Source organism: Lutjanus erythropterus, chromosome 3 (genome assembly GCF_056507025.1).
Source record: "Lutjanus erythropterus isolate fLutEry1 chromosome 3, fLutEry1.hap2, whole genome shotgun sequence".
Classification (NCBI taxonomy): Eukaryota; Metazoa; Chordata; class Actinopteri; order Lutjaniformes; family Lutjanidae; genus Lutjanus; species Lutjanus erythropterus.
This window is the reverse complement of record NC_139319.1, coordinates 37570473-37588884: the sequence shown is the minus strand read 5'-3', so window position 1 is coordinate 37588884 and position 18412 is coordinate 37570473. Positions and strand designations below refer to the sequence as shown.

General features: G+C 38.6%; 3 protein-coding genes across 3 annotated transcripts; all 3 read left to right on the top strand.

Moving 5' to 3' along the window:
* The first annotated feature begins 1608 nt into the window (after positions 1-1608).
* Positions 1609-5101, top strand: LOC146330501 (polymeric immunoglobulin receptor-like). The gene is made up of 6 exons (XM_084714490.1): positions 1609-1645; positions 1878-2207; positions 2805-3125; positions 4431-4538; positions 4639-4709; positions 4961-5101. The coding sequence occupies exons 1-6, from the start codon at positions 1609-1611 to the stop codon at positions 5099-5101; spliced, it is 1008 nt and encodes a 335-aa protein (XP_084570616.1).
* A 4857-nt stretch (positions 5102-9958) lies between these two features.
* Positions 9959-12325, top strand: LOC146330500 (polymeric immunoglobulin receptor-like). Its single transcript, XM_084714489.1, has 6 exons — positions 9959-9995; positions 10096-10428; positions 10516-10836; positions 11791-11901; positions 12000-12070; positions 12302-12325. The coding sequence occupies exons 1-6, from the start codon at positions 9959-9961 to the stop codon at positions 12323-12325; spliced, it is 897 nt and encodes a 298-aa protein (XP_084570615.1).
* Positions 12326-14061: 1736 nt separating this feature from the next.
* On the top strand, positions 14062-18204 carry tekt4 (tektin 4). The gene is made up of 7 exons (XM_084714111.1): positions 14062-14673; positions 15679-15749; positions 15944-16087; positions 16205-16291; positions 16706-16841; positions 17441-17595; positions 17729-18204. Exons 1-7 carry the CDS (start codon positions 14152-14154, stop codon positions 17940-17942), a joined length of 1329 nt encoding a protein of 442 aa, XP_084570237.1. The 5' UTR covers positions 14062-14151; the 3' UTR covers positions 17943-18204.
* Positions 18205-18412: the final 208 nt, after the last annotated feature.

Here is an 18412-nt window from a genome sequence, read left to right as displayed (position 1 = left end):
AAACAGAACAACTCAAGACATTTCTATAGTTTCTTAGTCTCTCTAAAGTATTAAAGTAAGTGATTTTATTACTTAACTGCTACATCTACATATTGCTTTGTTACTGATTCATTTTCTTCAGTAGGATTGTCATTAGGTGAGCTGACAAGCAGCACAGTTGGTGAAACAGTATCTAGTTCTTGATGCCTTTTTTAAACTGGGGAAATGAAATTACAAGCATCTATGTAAAGAAGGCTGTCATAAAGGAATAGTCTGACATTCTAGCACATTGGTTCCCAACCTGGGGTCCAGGTCCCTTAGGGGACGCCAGACATCACAGAGGTGTCTCCTGGCTTTAGCTTCCTTTGTAGCATACAGAGATCTTCTCATATAAGACAGATTCACACCTAAACGCCATCATACAGTGTTTCAGTTTTCCAGCTGGTCCAGTTCGTGTTCACAAAGGCAAAACACAAACTGTCCAGATATGGTCATAATAAACCTATACACTGACCCGTACAGGATGTGCTTGTCTCGAGTCAAACTGCTAAAAGTTTCAGTTCCTATAAATTCTTCAAAATAAAAGCCCCACATTGTTTTGCTATTTAAATGCTTTTAGTATGAAGCAGCCAAAACAGGGAATTGTGTTTTCATCAGCAGTAACTTCACATGTAATAAAGCAGTACATAAAGTGAAATAAAGCAGCTACATGAAACCACAGAGATTCAGTTAGGAGCTACAAAAGTGCTGGGAGCCGAACACACAGAGACTTTCAAAAATGAGCTGTGATCAGCCTGAGTACCTGCTAAACTCCATTCATTGAAGCACACAGAGGAGGAGAGAGGAAGTGCAAAATCACCAAATATCAACTATTGCCATAAAACTATGTCAAACTATACTGTTGGGAGTATTTCTTGAAAAAGAGGCAAAAGCAGAGGCAGCGTGGTAGACAGCAGTGGTCTGTGCAGCCATTGAATACATCAAACAACTGACTTAACTGATGATGAACATCTGTTCCAATACTTTAATTTTTTTTTTTTAATTCTTCATTGTGCCTCGCTTGAACTATTGACAAAAGTGCAACACTGCCCCCCATAACTAACAGCAGTACTGCTCCATTTCATCCTTATTCATAGGCTTTCAGAAAACTTGCACAAATACTAATGGAAGGCAAAGTATAGAAAGAAAGTCTATGTTCATATGCATATTTGAAGTGCATAAATGTTTCTCTAGGTGTAAGGACAAGTAGCCTAAGGAAGCTAAACTAAGTCATCTGTCTGACATCAGTCTGATAAAAAAAAAAAGACACTCTTTGTCATTTCTGCTGAACCGTAGGTTGATATGCCACAGAAAGAAATGAGTGTCCTACTTCCAGTTCCCAAAAGTACAGGGCTATTGAAACTGTGCGATAATATAAGTTTACAAAGTTATCTGAAGGCTGGACTGAGAGATTGTAGCATTTGCATGGTGACTTAACACATATTGTGAGGTGTAATATTCTCATAATATTCTCAACATTAAACACATTGCTGATTGTGTGAAATATTCACACATTCTCACATTGCATAAAGTTTTTTTTTTCCAACCACATCAGCTGTAATTTTTATGCTTCCCGGCAGTAAGATCAAGATGCTGAGCCTTCAAAACCTGCTGACCATCCTCTGCAGTAAGTTCTTCAGATCAAATTAAAAAATATATACATACATAAATATATATATTTCTGTCAGATTAATAATTTATTATGAGCATCATTATTATGAAGCTGTGAAACATCCAACTTATATGATAGGATAGCAAATACATCATAGTGAGTATCGAATGTCCATATCTGTGCAGTTACAAACTGGTTAGCACCTGCAAAAACGTGTGTCCAGACTTTCATTGTTTCTTCCTTGCAGTTGCTCTGACTTGTGCGACCGGTGCAGCTGGTGTGATCCATGCTGCTGGATACATGGGGAGAGAAGTTAAAGTTTCCTGCCCTTATGAAAAGGGATATAAGTCATATGAGAAATACCTGTGCAGGAATAACTGCGGCGATGATGATGTTGTGATCAGGACTTCACAGGTGAACAAGGACAGATACTCCATCAGTGATGACACACAGAAACAGATCTTCACAGTGACCATCTCTAATCTTAATCGTATGGATGCTGGGAAATACTGGTGTATGGTGAACAGATTCGGAGTGGATCCCTCGAGTGATGAAGTCAACGTTGAGGTGGTGCCAGGTACATTGATTGTGTTAAACATCTTTTTTTCTCAAGTAAGTGATTTTAATCTCTTCAAAACAGTGAAGATGTTATTTCATCTCAAAGCAGGTACTATTGCATAAGCTTGTCAATTACACGCTTGGAACATTTCTTTGTCATTGTATATGCATCCAGAGTAAACCTGTCAGTGTATTTTGGATGATGATTAGGGATGAATGAATGTTCAGATTTGGGGCCACTGAACATTAAACAATTACACGTATCCATTTATACATTATTATCATGTGCACCAAAGTGCATTTAGAACTAATCACAGCACAGTTAATACATCACTTACAAATAATATAGTGTCCACTTTAGACAATAAGAGACAGCAGAGATTTAAATGTGTGAAATCAGGGGATATCCAATCTGATCAACTGAAACATGTTGCAGCCATCAAACTCAGAATGAGTGTATATTTATTTTCAGCTTCTGTAATTTGACATTAACATAAATGAGGGCAACAGCAGTGAGTTTAAGTAAAGGTTTGAATGAAGTTATTGTCTTTACATATCTATTCTGTCTATTGTGTGTGCTTGTGACAGTCTGTGATGTTGTTTATTTTCCTGACAGACACCTGCTGTGACCAATCCACCAAAGTCCAAAGTTTTGAGACAGGTTCAGCGTCCTTCACTTGTCCGTACGAGTCCAAGGACCGGACCAACATGAAGTACATCTGTAGGGGAAACCAGCCTTCCACATGTCTGCAGCAGGCGATAATAACCTCTGACAGCAAACGCAGCAGACGGTTCAGACTCAGTGATGACACGGTGTCGAGGAAATTCATAGTGACCATTACCGGTTTGATCCAGAAGGATTCTGGGTCGTACCTTTGTGGTGTCCATAGACACAGCGGCCTGGATGTTTTCTCTGCTGTTAAACTGGAAGTCAAAGGTGAGAGGTCATCGTTCTACCTCATCATAATGCACTTAGTGCTTTTTATTTTAGAAACCATTACTGCTCACAAATGTTAAAGTCATCTGTAAAACAGGCTTCAAGTACAATTAATATCAATGCTCACATTCTGTGTAAACCTGCACATTTTAAAACAGTTTATTGTGTTTTGTTGTTGTTGGTTTACTTGAATGATAAAGAAAATGAGCAGTTTTAGTGTCCTAAGAATCTTTTTCTCTGACAGTTTTTCCAAAGAAGACAGATGTCATCACCGTGGAACCTGTTTGGCCTACTTCACAAACAAAACAAATCTATGTGAAACCCACTGAAGGTACAGACGTCTGTGTGTATATTGTTTATGTGTACATGTCTTCAGAACCAACAAGGCTGTGCATATTGGACTTTAGTACAAAAGTCCTTTTCTGCAACTGATACCATTTTCAAAATGTTCCTGTGCTTTGAACTAATTGATAAAGTTAGCATGCTAACACTGGCAAACATGCTCATGTTTAGCACATATGTTCGCTATTTTAATCAGCTTAGATTTGCATGCTAACATTTATGAATTAGCAATAAAGAAAGCACAATTGAGGCTGATGAGAATGTCATTTGATTTGTAGTCTTTTGGTTATAAAATTGATATTTTGGACTGATGGTGTTGTTAGATGAAAAGTTCAGGAATCACCAAAGCTTTTTACTATTCGTCCTGGGGCAAACATAATTGTTTGTTACAAAAATCATGGCAATCCATCCAATAGCTGTTGAACTATAAATGAATAAGAGTCAGATAAGCTTGTCAGTTTGATACATCGTCAGGGGACCGTGGATGTATAATTTCAGGGCAATCCATCAAAAAGGTGTCAAGACTTTCCACAGGATTTGTAAGGAAAATACTGATCTATCGGTGTTCCCTGAGGAAAAGTTAAGAGGTCAATAGAATTCATCCTCTGGGGACCATGAATATCCATACAAAATTTTATGACAATTCATGAAAATGTTGAGATATTACAGTCTGGAACACAGTAGATGACCAACCAACATACAGGCCAACATTGTCATCCCTAGAGTCTTTCCATTAGCATGAAAAAATACCTGATGTCACATTTTACATGACATCTACTCTGCAATATATATCCAGTGTGCAGCTGCTCATATTATGACATTTCATAATCCATGTCTTTGCCCATTTGTAGGTTCTGACAATACCTAAGCTAAATATCTCTTTACGCTACATACTGAATTCCTTCCATGTGAGTTGAACTAAGTGTGATGCTGGTGTGTCTCTTTTCATTTTTTTTCCCCCAGATGCAGCACCCAAAAACTCTGTGGTGTTCATTGTCCCCACAGTTCTGGCTGGACTTCTCGTAGTGACATTTGTTCTTGTTCTGGTTTATAGAAGCAAATGCTGCAAAGGTATGTTTTACACAGAACATGTAACCAAATATACATGTAATAAACTGTATGTACATATACACGCATTAACTAACTATGACTCAAACGTGCACTGTTGAAGGAGCTGGAGTCAACATGAACAGAGACATGTGGATGACAGCTGAAGGGGGAGAAGTGTTGGATTTGGCTAAGGTAAAGCAAATAACCTTTAAAATCTAACGCATCATTAACGGCTCTGAGAGGCTGCAGTGTATAAAATAAAATATAATAATGTGATTGTGACTGATTGCAGAAGAGTAGAGCACATGAATATCCACTGTCGATTACTGCATATTGCCAGATGTAGGGGGTAAATGAAGGCTTTGGCCTTTTGAGTGTCATCTATGTAACTGTATTGATTTATGTATCATTAATTAATGTATAATCTCTGTTTATTCTTGTAGCTGAGTAAAAATCAACAAATTGCACGGCGTTCAAAGCGGCATTTCTTCAAGCAGCACCATGAGGGTGAAACAGACCAACAGGAGCCTGTGTACCACGGCCTGTCTGAGACACATGACATCTACAATACATTATCCAGCTAATTTAAACTAATTGTACACCAGTTGCAAAAAAGCCAACTGTGACTTTAACCTGTTCAAACTTTACAACTCAGTGGTTATTGGAGCACATAGCATAAAGGGGAGGGGCTTAAGAAGGATCAATAACTGTTTGTTAGCGCACCCAAAAGATAGTTGATTGTTGACTCTTACTCCCAGGATGTCAAACACCTACATTTTGTGTCGGTAAAGCGTCCTGAGCACAGCAAAATAATGAGAAAATAAGAAGGTAATGGTGGAGAGTGGGGTCTCTGCAGACACAGTCACCATAAGGGTCACAAGTGAGATGTTGTTTGAGAGGGATTATATATTATTATAGTTTATATATTTTTAGGAAAATGACACATATATCTTTCAGCTAGTGATAAATGAAAATACCACCCAACTTTAGTAAATTTGATGTATTCTATACATTTTTCTATTTGGAAGTTCATTAAATTAATTGAATAATATTTATATTTGAAATGCTTCCTGTGTAATAATATATATATTTTCTATACATTTCTAAATATTTTTGTGTATGTGTGTATCATAAAACAGTTATTTGTCACTAGTATTTAGTTTTGTTTCTCTCCATAGTTGTGATGTTGTGGCATTTTGATTAATTACTAATTGCCTGTAGTGTTGGTAAAGGAATAGATGAGAACAGTTTAAACACCTGAACTTAAAGGGAAAATTCTGCACCTTTAATGTGGATGTCCAGTCAATGTTGATGGTAAATGTTGTTAATTGAAGCAATAAAGTCCTCAGTTTGTGCTATTTTGACCAAGAAAACTGGGCTTACAGTGCTGTGCAGCATACATGTACCAGGATGCACCTATGTTACTGTGTATCACCACCTTAGCCATTAACTATTACTTTATTGGCCAGAAGATAGCATTAGGTGACAAAAATAACTCTGGCCACCCAGAGGTGGAGACCAAATCCAAGGTGAAATAGCCTGTAGTTATGAACACCAATGACATCATGTGACATCACTGGATGCAGGAAGAACAACAGAATTGCAGCAGGAGAATTCAGATTTTTCAGTCAATATAGGAGCGCTGAGGAATTTATTGCTTCAGTTGACCACATTTACCATCAACACTGACTGGACATCCATGAGAAAAGTGTTGAAGTTTCCCTTTAAAAGTTCTGGATATCTGCTTAAGCCAAATACCCAAAATGTCACTGGGTAGTTTACATGTATTTCTGTCAAAAGTTAATATTTAGAAAGAAAAACAAGAAATCTGTGCTTCACTGAATCTGTGTGCTGTGAGGTTTGTCAGTGTCTTGGATAGTTTTTGGTCCATTTTCTTTTGGCATTATTGCATTTTTTGTACTTCAATTATCATCTTTTCATCTGTACATTTGCTACATGCATTTTAAGCAATTAAGTGTACTTCTAATAAAACCTGTCATATAAGTATAACTGCCTTGCTTCCTGTTTCCTTACACTTAAAATTCACCTTCAACAACTTCACTACTATCCGCATCTATTAAGCTTGTATGCAGATAGATGTTATAGTAAACATTAAGTATTTTAGTGGAAAATGTAGAATAATTCTAGCAGTCTTTTGACTGTTTGTCAGTGTGATGGAGAAATCTGATTTCATGCTACTTTCAAATGGGAGTCCTGAGCTTGTGGTCAGGGGCAGATTTTGGGGCCTACAGCAAACACAAGTCCTTTTTACACAGATATTACACAGTACTGCCACAACGAAGGCTCACCTTTACACTACCTGTGTTTTTTTATTGAACTATATGAAACATATGTTATGAACCTGCCTCAGTGTGTAATTATTCATACTGGTGTTGCAGAATCAAAGACACATGACATAACATAATAACAGGCATGGAATTATAATGTAAAGCTTTTTATGTGTTCTTGGATACTTATGTATCTCTTGCCAGACAGTAGTACAAGCAGTGGCCCTGCTGTGGCAGCTATGGGCTTCCATAGCCATGAGTCGTGTGCAGAAAATGCTTGGCCAAAACTGTTGGTGCCTGTAAGAGTCACCGAAGATAACAGTTTAGCAGGCTAGCAAACAGTACTGCAGGAAATGCAAAGGCATAATGAAAAGATGAAGCTGTTGAGCATATAAACATAACAGACACATAAGTGTAACAAAAAATGTAAATTGCCCTGGATGTAGTAAACATACCGAAATTTAGTTAAATATGGAATGCAAATTAACATTCATTACAAAAATATCAATATCAAAGTATTAGTTTTTAACTAAAGTGGAAAGGTAGAAAATAAGTAACATCTTAAATAAGCTTTAAAGAGATACATTATGTCAAAGACACTGATAAAACGTTTGGGTTTTATAGCTACTGCAGCCAAAAGCTGTGTATGTGACTGTGAAAGCTACACCTCCAATTCATAAAAGAGACCCCCTTGATCTCCTAGTAGTCCATTAGTCTTTACTGGACAACATGGACATACTTCTCTTCCTTGCAACTGTTTGCAGCAGATACTTATCTATTAAATTCATACATCAGCTGCTCAGTACACGGAGCTGCATGTGAATGTGGTTAACGTGTTAGACCAAACTTCTCACTTTCATACTGCCTCTTCTCTTTGTGACCTATGGACGCGTCCCACCACTTTCACACACTTTTTCCACTGATGCTATAATACTAGACAGTATGTGAAGTCAGGCCCCATCATGCTTTGCAGAGCAGCTCATGTCGCAGGAATAGATTCTGCTGGGTCTGCATCCTAACTGCAACAGAGCTTTTTCACTGCTGCCATTTTGACATGAAATAATGGTATAAACACAGGTGTTACCAATGATACCAATTAAGGTTCCATTCCATTCAGGTTCCAACAGAGTCAGGATGCTGCTTGGAAGGCTCTGCTACACTAAATGGAATGGGACCATATCAAAATGGCCGCTGTGAAAAAGGTCAATAAAATATTTCAAGGTGAATTATGGAAGATGTGAAGCAGAGACCTGTATAAAGAAGTTTTGTGAATGTTTTGTAAAGAGTGTATTTGAGGTTATTCTATTGTGTTAAGTTGGTGGAGGTGTTTTGTCTCCTCCTCAGAATTAATTTTCATAATTTTGACAAGTTTCTCATATGAGTAATCAGTATTGGTTTGGGTTTTTGTTTCTACCTCTAAATCTATCCAAATGTTTATTATGGATGTGGCAGATTAGAAAACAGTGGTACTGTTTATGTCTTTTTTCCCTGCCTGGTCTATGGCTATGTCAGTACTTGATACTGTTCAGGTAAAAGAAAAGACACTGCATGCATTGGATAAGAGGATAAATTAAACTTCAGTATCCTTAACTTTAGTAACATTACTCTCTAACCTAAAGACAGAAAGAAACCTAAAGAAAGCTCAGAAACGACTGTATTTCATAAGGAAAATAAGTTTCTGGTGCCAAGTTCATATTAACTTTTACAGAGGAACGATAGAAAGTATCGTGACTGGAAACATCACAAACCGGCAAGGCATGTACAGCCAACACATCCTCATACTTACACGATTGCCAATGGCTCCCAAAGCAACATACAGTATATTACCAGAGGAGAGCACTCGTACCACCATGACATAACTCACGTGACATTACACACTTAGTTCACATTGTGTAACTGCTGCAGTTTTGTTTGGTTTAGCCATAAAAACAACGTGAGTAGAATTAGAAAAAAGATATGGTTGGGGTTTAAATCACAACGCTGCATATGTCACATGACAAAAGTGACATTACTTATTTGATGGAAGTGACACAATGAAAGTCAAGTATGTAATGAAACTTAAGTAAGTTAAAACTTTAAATAACTGCACATATTTGTATTTTTTTTTAATGAAGGACTCCTGGGTGAAAGTCCTGTGTTTGTTTGAGTTGTCCATCCAGTTGTACTCCTCCTGTCATACTTACTAGGCCTACTAGAGGGGACCACCTAACAACAGCACGGCATGTAAGCCTCGTGTAATAATCATTATTTTATTTACAAATTAAATTGTCACAGTGTGGTCTACATATACATATATTGGAACATGACCTATAATTAGTGGGTGTTCTGTAGCGCCACCTGGTAGAGACAGGAACTGACGTCCAACTCTGTGCTGCCGTGTCCAAAACACATGAAAATTCAGAGCCTCATGAAGTGGTTGGCAAGCGGCAATGAGGACTCAGCCGCCACACACCCCAACACACAAAGATGTGAGGACCCAATCATCGCTGCTTGTAGGTTTAATTTTTAACATTGTGTTCAAAAGTGGCAAAAAGAGAACAACATTTTAATCTCATTATACAACCATGTGTTTTACAGTGATAAAGAAATCTGCTTCGTACTTTGTGCATTAAAGAATATGTCCACAGTTTTTTGAGTCTGTCTTAAAGGTAGAATCAGCTAGATTTAAACTGTTCATAAACACACTAGAAAGATAATTTATTGTTGTGTCTCATTCCCAGGATGTCAACTATTGCTGTTTGGGGTTGTTTTTGGCACTGCAAAATGATGACAAATACAGGCAGAGGGCATGGTCAGGGACAATTATTATGAGTCTAGACATTTTATTAAAGGAAGTGTTGCATATTATGCTTTTAAAGCCAGGTGCCTATATGAACACTGAAACAAGTAATCATTCCTCCTGCTCATATGGACTTTAAAAGATCATGGGCCACCATGGAAACAATGTGCTAACTTCAGGTAAATAAAGTTCTTGATCTAATTTTAGAAATTTCCGTTTTTGCATGGTGTGTTAACAGATATTATGAGGTGCAATGTTCTCAGCATTAAGCACATGTTTATGTGTTCACACCGTCTACAAGTGCAAAATCTTTTTCTTTTTTTTTTCAATCACATCAGTGGTATTTTCATCAGTTACCTCACAGTAACATGAAGATGAGGAGGCTTCAAACCCTGCTGTTCATCGTCTGCAGTAAGTTCTTTAAAGTTAAATAAACATTTTTATTTATTCATTTATTTTGTTTATTTATTTGTTTCAAAATAAAAGATTTCATGTTGTCTCCTCCTTGCAGTTGCTCTGACTTGTGTGACCGGTGCAGCTGGTGTGATCCATGCTGCTGGATACATGGGGAGAGAAGTTAAAGTTTCCTGCCCTTATGAAAAGGGATATAAGTCATATGAGAAATACCTGTGCAAGAATGATTGCAGTGATGATGATGATGTTGTGATCGAGACTAGAGAGGTGAACAGGGACAGATACTCCATCAGTGATGAGACACAGAAACAGATCTTCACAGTGACCATCTCTAATCTTAATCATATGGATGCTGGGAAATACTGGTGTATGGTGACCAAAGTTGGAGTGGATCTCTCATGTGATGAAGTCAAGGTGGAGGTGGTGCCAGGTACCAGTATAAATCAATCAATTACTAGACTAATTAAAGTAACTGACTGTCTGTATAGCTTGCCACTTTTGTTTATTTTCCTGACAGACACCTGCTGTGACCGATCCACCAAAGTCCAAAGTTTCGAGACAGGTTCAGCATCCTTCACTTGTCCGTACGAGTCCAAGGACCGGACCAACATGAAGTACATCTGTAGGGGAAACCAGCCTTCCACATGTCTGCAGCAGGCGATAATAACCTCTGACAGCAAACGCAGCAGACGGTTCAGATTCAATGATGACACGGTGTCGAGGAAATTCACAGTGACCATTACCGGTTTGACCCAGAAGGATTCTGGGTCGTACCTTTGTGGTGTCCATAGACACAGCGGCCTGGATGTTTTCTCTGCTGTTGAACTGGAAGTCAAAGGTGAGAGGTCATAGTTTCATCATATTGCAGAAAATTACTTTTCATATCCATGGGAAAGACTGTTAAGAAAACATAGTTATAGTATTCTGTAAATTACAGTTACTCATGTTCACTGTGAACCTACACAATCTAAATATGAATGAGTCCTTTATGACAAGACTATCATGCCATGCCATAATGCCTGTCATGATCATGAAAAGAGTCTTTATAAATGTTTATGGCAGTTGACAACTTTACATTAACTAAGCCAATAATGTCTTTGTTATAACAACTTGACATTGTCAAACAGACAAAGTCTACTTTGTATTAAAATTACATTGACCAAGTGACACTTAATGGCATGAGTCATAAACATTTACAAAGACATTCACCATAGGTGTCATGACATGATAATGACAGTGTAAGGGCACTCTTATGCACACCCCTTCAAATAAATTCTTACTGTTTATTTTACTGTATATATACTATAAGAATATAAAAATAAAGCAATTCAGTGTCATAAGAATCTTGGTCTCTGACAGTTCTTCCACAGAAGACAAGCTATGTTACTCCTCTCATCACTGTGGAACCTGTTGAATCACAAACGATGACACAAGTCCCTGGAAAACCCATCGCAGGTACACATATGAGCCTCATACCTACTATGATTACGTGATAGATTTGATCATAATTTACACAAATATGAAGTTTTCACTTTTGCACAAATTACAGAATGAACGTTTGTGATTCATCACAGTTTTATTTACAAAATGTTTGTGGACAAGAACAAAATTTAGGACACAAACTGATCCTTGTGATCCGTTTATGTTACAAGAGAGTTGAGTGTTGCAATGTCCCCACTGTACAATCATCCCTGCATCTCCCCTACTTAATGCCGATGTGGTGTCTTATCTTATAAACTGTGTTTATGCTGTCTCTGACAGAACTGACTGATGTCTTTGTTTTTATCTTCAGATGCAGCAGCGCCCTCTAGCTGTTTGCCTTTTACCGTCCTCGCAACTCTGGCTGTCCTGCTGAGTCTGACGTTTGCCCTTATCATGGTTTATAAATATTACAAACTGAAAGGTATGTTTTACACACAGCGGGCTCCAACACACACAACAACATGCATAACACAATAACTATAATTCAGTCCTTTCTGTTGAGAGCTTGTATTGTTGCAGGAGCCGGAGTCAACAGGAGCAGATACATGTGGAGGACGGGTGAAGCAGAAGAAGTGGTGCCTGTTGTTGATGTGAGAAAACACACACCCACAAGCTGCAATTCACCACACTCAATATGTCTGTTAAATTTGTATATTACTGCACATAAAATAATTGCACTGTGTGAAAGATCACTGGAGTCTCTGGTGTACTGTGTCATCTTAATGCATTAATATGTGTTTATTCATATTTATTTATTTTCCCTTCACCCTTTTCTTTTAGATTTATGAAAATGAAACATACTCAAATCTTGGCTCCTACAGGCAGCAGAGGACCTTGCAGTGTGATCGTAATGCAAGTGAAGACCAACACGAGTTTCTGTACCAATCACACACTTTGACAGGGATCTACTCAGTTTGTGACAAAGCCAGAAAGAACTGAACGTTGTTGTACATATAACTGTGATCAAACCTTGTGTTCTGGGTTGTATCTGTCCAGAAACTTATTGTCGGTAAAATGTAAATGGACTGCATTTATACCTACCAGCACAGACACATTAAACACACATCAGGAGCAGTTAGGCGTTCAGTGTCTTTCTCAAGGACACTCTCTCTGGAGGACAGAGCCAGCAACCATCCAATTACTAGTCGACCGCTCAACCTCCAGTCTGGGTTTTATAAGTGGCCTACTTGTACTGACTTAGCCGTCAGCTACATTCATGTATCGCTGTGGTAAATTGCTTTACAGTTTTTATGTTGTTGCCTTTAGCTTTAGAACAAATGACCCCTCCTAAGCCCCGCCCCTTTCTGCCCTGAGCTCCAGTAACAGTTCAGCAAGCTTAACAAATCTACATCAACCATTTGCTAGCTAATGGTTTAAGGACAGGAACGTGTCTGGAGTTACCTTGTAGACTGAGTTTGCTCAACTGTTGGAGCACAGAGCAAAAAGGGGCAGGACTTCAGATGGGTCAGTTAGTAGCAGTGGTTTAACAAACGATGCAACTGTTTTAATCAGCTGAACTCTTTGTAAGACATTTTGAATCAATGTTTCACCTTAATAACCAAAATGTATTTTATCTTATGCAAAATGAACAAATAAAGAAAACTGACAGAACAAAAGAAAACAAGGTATCTCACTATGAATATTACTGTAATATCTATGTCAGTGTAATGGAGGCTGCCAATGTGGCTGCCAAGAGGGTATCATGCAGTATAACACAGACATCTACTGTGAGATTCAGTCTTACAGTAGATAAAGAGGACAGCAGCAGCTACAAACACAGATGTTAAACCGAAAGATAGAAGGAAAGATGAATGAAGACAGTATAACAGTTCTTTTCTGTTCATCAAGATTATATTTTGCCAAGTGTTCATTGTATTGTAGATATAACAGTTTCATGTACACAACCTAAAGTAGCTGTTTCTCTACTTTAATTTGATGCTCAGCATGCATGCCATGTTCAAGCCCACATGCTAAAACAATATGGGATGTAATAGCTGCTTGGAGAGAGGACAGTTGTAAGCAAGGCTTGCAAACTCGCAGCAAAAAGAATTGTGGGTCACTTTGTCACTTTAAATTGTTCATTTAATTCAAAACTGTGTATCCTTTACTCTCCAGCAATTTTCTTCCATCAGTTGGATAGTTTGGATCTTAAATCTCATTGTTACATCTAACCTCAACTAGTGTTGCAAATCACCCCAAAAGTGGGGTAGGATCTGTCTATTTGATCTATTTGATCTCTCTCTTAGATCTCTTTGTGTTTGACAGGAACCCACATAATCTGTGATTGTGTAGTAAAAGTCCAATTGAGTTTTATTTGTAGTGGACAATTTGTGTATCAAAGTTTGAGAGATAGCACGACTGACCACTGAGTGCTGATGCTCAAACAATAAGTGTTACTACCATCCCAGGTCTCCCCTATATATTCTGTTGTGTGTGTTACACTATTTAATTATTGAAATTGTTTGAATCCCCATCAGCTCATTTACTATTTAGTTACCTGAGCCAAAGTGTCTCCTGTAGCTGCTCCTGCCAACAAGTAACCAGGCAACACCAAACAAACATACAGCTTGGGTCTGCTTAAGGACTGAAAACTGTGCATCTCTGATGGTGCGTTTACTGACCCAAAGTCTGCTTATTTTTTTCTTGTACCTGTAATTAAAATTAGTCTAAAATGAACTCTGAGGTTTTAGTGTCAAGGCCACACTATGACAGCAGAGCAGTGGCCCTAGGGGTCCCGGAGAAAGAGGCTCCCGCAGAGGTCCCGCAGCCGTCCTCCGGCTCAGCCACGGCGGGGTACCGCTCCGCTAAATACACCCCTGACGAGTGGTTCTCCAACTACCACAGCATCCTCCAACAGGCCGGAACCGACCGCTACAGAGCCCAGAGCATCCAGCGAGAGTCCAAAGCTCTGTACCAGGACACCGAGGCGGACACCTTGAAGACCCAGGCCGACGGGACGCGTCTGCTCGGAGAGAGACTGCAGGAGATCCACTGCTGGAAGTCTGAGCTGCAGCGGCACGTCGAGCAGCTGCTGTCCGACACAGAGGCACTGCTGGCGCTGAAGAAGAGGCTGGAGAAGGCGCTGGACGCCACCGAGACTCCGTACGCCATCGCCACTGATAATCTGAACTGCAGGGCCAGAAGACTGGGACCAGACCTGGTCCGAGACTCTGTGGAGGAGGAGCTGTTAAAGGTGATAAAATAAATACATCAATAAAGCCTTATGATATAAAGTTTAAGTTTTTATATATATATATATATGTTTTATAAGTGCTGTAGTGAAGCTGTGTGAAAATGCGAAATGACATCATTGAGATTCACTGAAAAATTAATTTTAATGAGAAATTTAAGCTATTAATGATAATATAACAATGTTAATAAATAAAGAATATTATATAATAATAATAATAATAACAACAACAACAAGTAGGAGAAGAAGAAGAATTAACGGGAATATACAGCAAATGTTTTCATAAAATAAATGGAAGTTTTGAAATTAATAATAACCAAACATTAACAATATAAACAATAGTTTGTTGGTTAATAATGTTGACTCGGGGATACTTTGTGAAGGGACAAATACATCACTGGGATACAACTTTTTAAAATTAAAATAATAAATCTGCAACAAATGATTGATTAAAATATTAGTCAAGTGAAAATTATTTTGGCCACTTGAATAATCAAATAATAGTTGATGATATTATCGTGGACTTAAAAAATAAGAGGAGCAATTGATTTAAATTTAATTGTGATGTTTTAATGAGCAAAAGATTTAATTAATCAGAATGATAATGTATAGATAAAATAGAAATGAAATGCCCATTTCCACCAGTAAAAGGAAAAAATAACCCCAACATAAGTCATAATTATGAGCTAAAAACTCAAGTTATGAGTTAAAAAGTCAGAATTAAAAGCTGGAAGTCATATTTTGTTGCCAAAAAAACCCAAACCTGCCATTCCATTTTTGTTGAAACAAAAAAGTAAGAACTATGAGATTAAAAGCTATTATCTGATAAAATGACATAATAAAAAGTCATAATATTTAAATCTCATAATTATGACTCACCATGTGGACGGTTGTTTTCTTTTACTGGCAGCAACAGGCTCCAAAGTGGCTTCAGTGTTACAGTAGAACAGCACCAGCACAGGGTTCAGTGTCACACATTAACATGAAGTGTGACTGCTTGTTTTGTAGGAAGTGGACTTGATCAGAAGCGTCCAGGCTCTTCTGAAGAAGACGACAGCTCAGGTTGTCAGTCAGATCAAGTGAGTGTTAAAGCCTGTTCCTGATAGTTAAACTGTGTAACATGCAAACATACTTACCAATACACAATACTCTTTTTTTAGTTGTTAGTTCCTGTGGCAGAGAAGTGAATAATTATCCTTTGTGTGTGTGTGTGTGTGTGTGTGTGTGTGTGTGTGTGTGCGTGTGCGTGTGTGTGTGTGTGTGTGTGTGTCAGGATGAACAGAGAGACAAAGCAGACGTTAGAGTTGGACTGGTCCGATAAGTACCAGGCCTACAACTTTGATGATCACAGTGGAAGACTCAATAACATGAGCCCAGATACACAGCACCACCCGAGTTCAGCCAGCATGCAGGACCAGTGAGTCACTGTGTGTGTGTGTTTTCTAAAAATGTAGAAATACATTAAATAAATCTAGCTTTATAAAATGAACAGTGCGCATAACTTTTATACAATTTGTCCTCTGGTCTGCTGCAGGGTGTGTAACTGCACGTCATGGACAAAGTTTACACAGGACAACCTGGCCAAGGCCCTGCAGGAAGAACAGGCCACGCACAGCCTCAGGTGAGTGTGATTAAGTTGCCACAGAACTCTGGGTGATTGAGGCTAAAAGTGACAGTGGACCCTTTGCCTTCTTTAAATGGTTCTATTTAAGATCCTTAGAACCTTGGTGCTATCTAGTGAACCAGCCTTCAGTTAGTGGAACCATTTTAATCATGGATGTCATCAACGGAGGTCGTTGCACACAGCGCAACAACCTGTAGAATATGACACGCCTACTTTGGTTCCCAAGGAAAACCTGTGGGTTTTTTTTTTTGGTTCCACCTAGGAACCAACTTTTCAGTTCATGAACCAGTTCATTTTTGGTGGAAATGCTCAGAATGGCTCAAAATTACATTCTTGAGCTGGAGCGAGGCCAGTTCCATGTCGGTGAAAAGGACCCTAAAGTAATATAGTGATGCTGTTTGTGTGCGTCAGACTGCTGGTAGAAAGAGTCCTGCAGGACACCACTGACGATCTGAGAGTCCAGTGCTCCAGTGTGGACCGAGCCTTCAGCCAGCGCTGTGTGGAGCTGATAGAGGCCAAGACCCAGCTGGAGACGAAGCTCACACAGGTAGACAGACAAACAGTGGTGGAGGAAGTATTCAGACCCATTGCTAAAGTAAAAGTACAACACAGAGCTTTTAAAAAGTCGTATGAAAACATCTCAATTTATTACAGCCTCTAAATGACCCACATAAGTTAACAAGACCATCAGCTGTATAGTTATATTTAATGCCTGCCACTGGAATTGATTCTGCTTGAGATCAGATGAAATAAGCCTGTTTACATTTTCCCAGATAAAGTTTAAGTTAGTAAAACGTTAGACAGTTAAAACAAAGCAGGAGAACATTTTTACTTTAATAATTTGTTTTGATGTTACATTTTGTGGTTTTGGTGGTGTTAAATTGAGATGGTGTCATAACCAACCAACCAGTAAATCAGCCAGCCTGCCAACCAACCAAACAAACAAACAGCCAGACAACCAACCACCCAACCTTATTCCAGATTATTATATTTAGTATCTCAGTCCTTTATAACATAATATTCTACTGAAATAACGGAATCAGTCATAGGGGACATTTTTCTCCATTGAGTGCCTTTTTTGTAGACTGGGTGGTCAGTTGATTGATTGATTGATTGATTGGTTATTTATTGTATGTTTGTGTGTAGATCTTGGAGCAGATTGGCGTCCAGGAGAGGAACATCGTGACTCTCCAGCAGGCCGTCCACAACAAAGAGGCTCCACTGAGAGTCGCTCAGTCCAGACTTTACCTCCGCTCCCTCAGACCCAACATGGAGCTCTGCAGAGATCCACCCCAGCTCAGGTACACACACACACACACACACACACACACACACACACACACACACACACACACACAAACCTTGTCTTATCTTATTCTATCCGTCTCCATCCTTCTTCCTCTCTTCATTTTCTTTGATTCCTTTGTGTTGTAGTTTGGAGGGGGAGGTGAGGCAGATCGATGCCACTCTGGCATCTCTGCACCAGCAGCTGAGTGAGGCCAGAGGCTCCCTGTCCCACCTAGAGGAGTCACGCATCACCCTTGAGAAGGACATAAACTGTAAAACCCACTCGCTTTTCATCGAGAGAGACAAGTGCATGACTCACCGTAAACAATACCCAACAATTTCCACGCTGTCAGGATACTGAAGACGGCGACTGTGAACGTGTGTGTGTGTTTTTCTATTTTTCTATGTTTAAAATCATAGATTGTTTTGCCACTTTGTTGTGTTGTGTGTTATAAGGATTAATGAGACATCATGTGATCATGAACACTCTGTAGTAGGCAGCATATTTAATAGTATTTCAGCTCATCAAACAATTAAAAACTGACAGACACTGACATAAACCATTTTCATATTCTTCTTTATGTAGAAACAATATTGCTGTGCTGTTTAAAATGCTTACTGATACTGATAATTTTCTTTATTCGTCCATTAGTTATCCAGAACGTCTTAAAAAGAGTGTGCAGCATCAGTAACAACATTACAAGCAATCAATACATGTAAAGACAAAAGATTAAAACTGGAGTAAAAGCAACGAATATAAGAAAGAACAACAAAGTACAAAGTACAACAAACAAAATACAGTGTTCTGATTATAGAACAAGAAGTCATACG

Coding starts and splice junctions, on each gene's coding strand:
- LOC146330501 (XM_084714490.1), top strand. CDS start 1,609: ATGCTGAGCCTTCAAAACCTGCTGACCATCCTCTGCA. Junction 1,646..1,877: donor CCTGCTGACCATCCTCTGCA/GTAAGTTCTTCA, acceptor TCTTCCTTGCAG/TTGCTCTGACTTGTGCGACC. Junction 2,208..2,804: donor CAACGTTGAGGTGGTGCCAG/GTACATTGATTG, acceptor TTTTCCTGACAG/ACACCTGCTGTGACCAATCC.
- LOC146330500 (XM_084714489.1), top strand. CDS start 9,959: ATGAGGAGGCTTCAAACCCTGCTGTTCATCGTCTGCA. Junction 10,837..11,790: donor TGTTGAACTGGAAGTCAAAG/GTGAGAGGTCAT, acceptor TTTTATCTTCAG/ATGCAGCAGCGCCCTCTAGC. Junction 11,902..11,999: donor TAAATATTACAAACTGAAAG/GTATGTTTTACA, acceptor GTATTGTTGCAG/GAGCCGGAGTCAACAGGAGC.
- tekt4 (XM_084714111.1), top strand. CDS start 14,152: ATGAACTCTGAGGTTTTAGTGTCAAGGCCACACTATGACAGCAGAGCA. Junction 15,750..15,943: donor CAGGTTGTCAGTCAGATCAA/GTGAGTGTTAAA, acceptor TGTGTGTGTCAG/GATGAACAGAGAGACAAAGC. Junction 16,088..16,204: donor TCAGCCAGCATGCAGGACCA/GTGAGTCACTGT, acceptor GGTCTGCTGCAG/GGTGTGTAACTGCACGTCAT.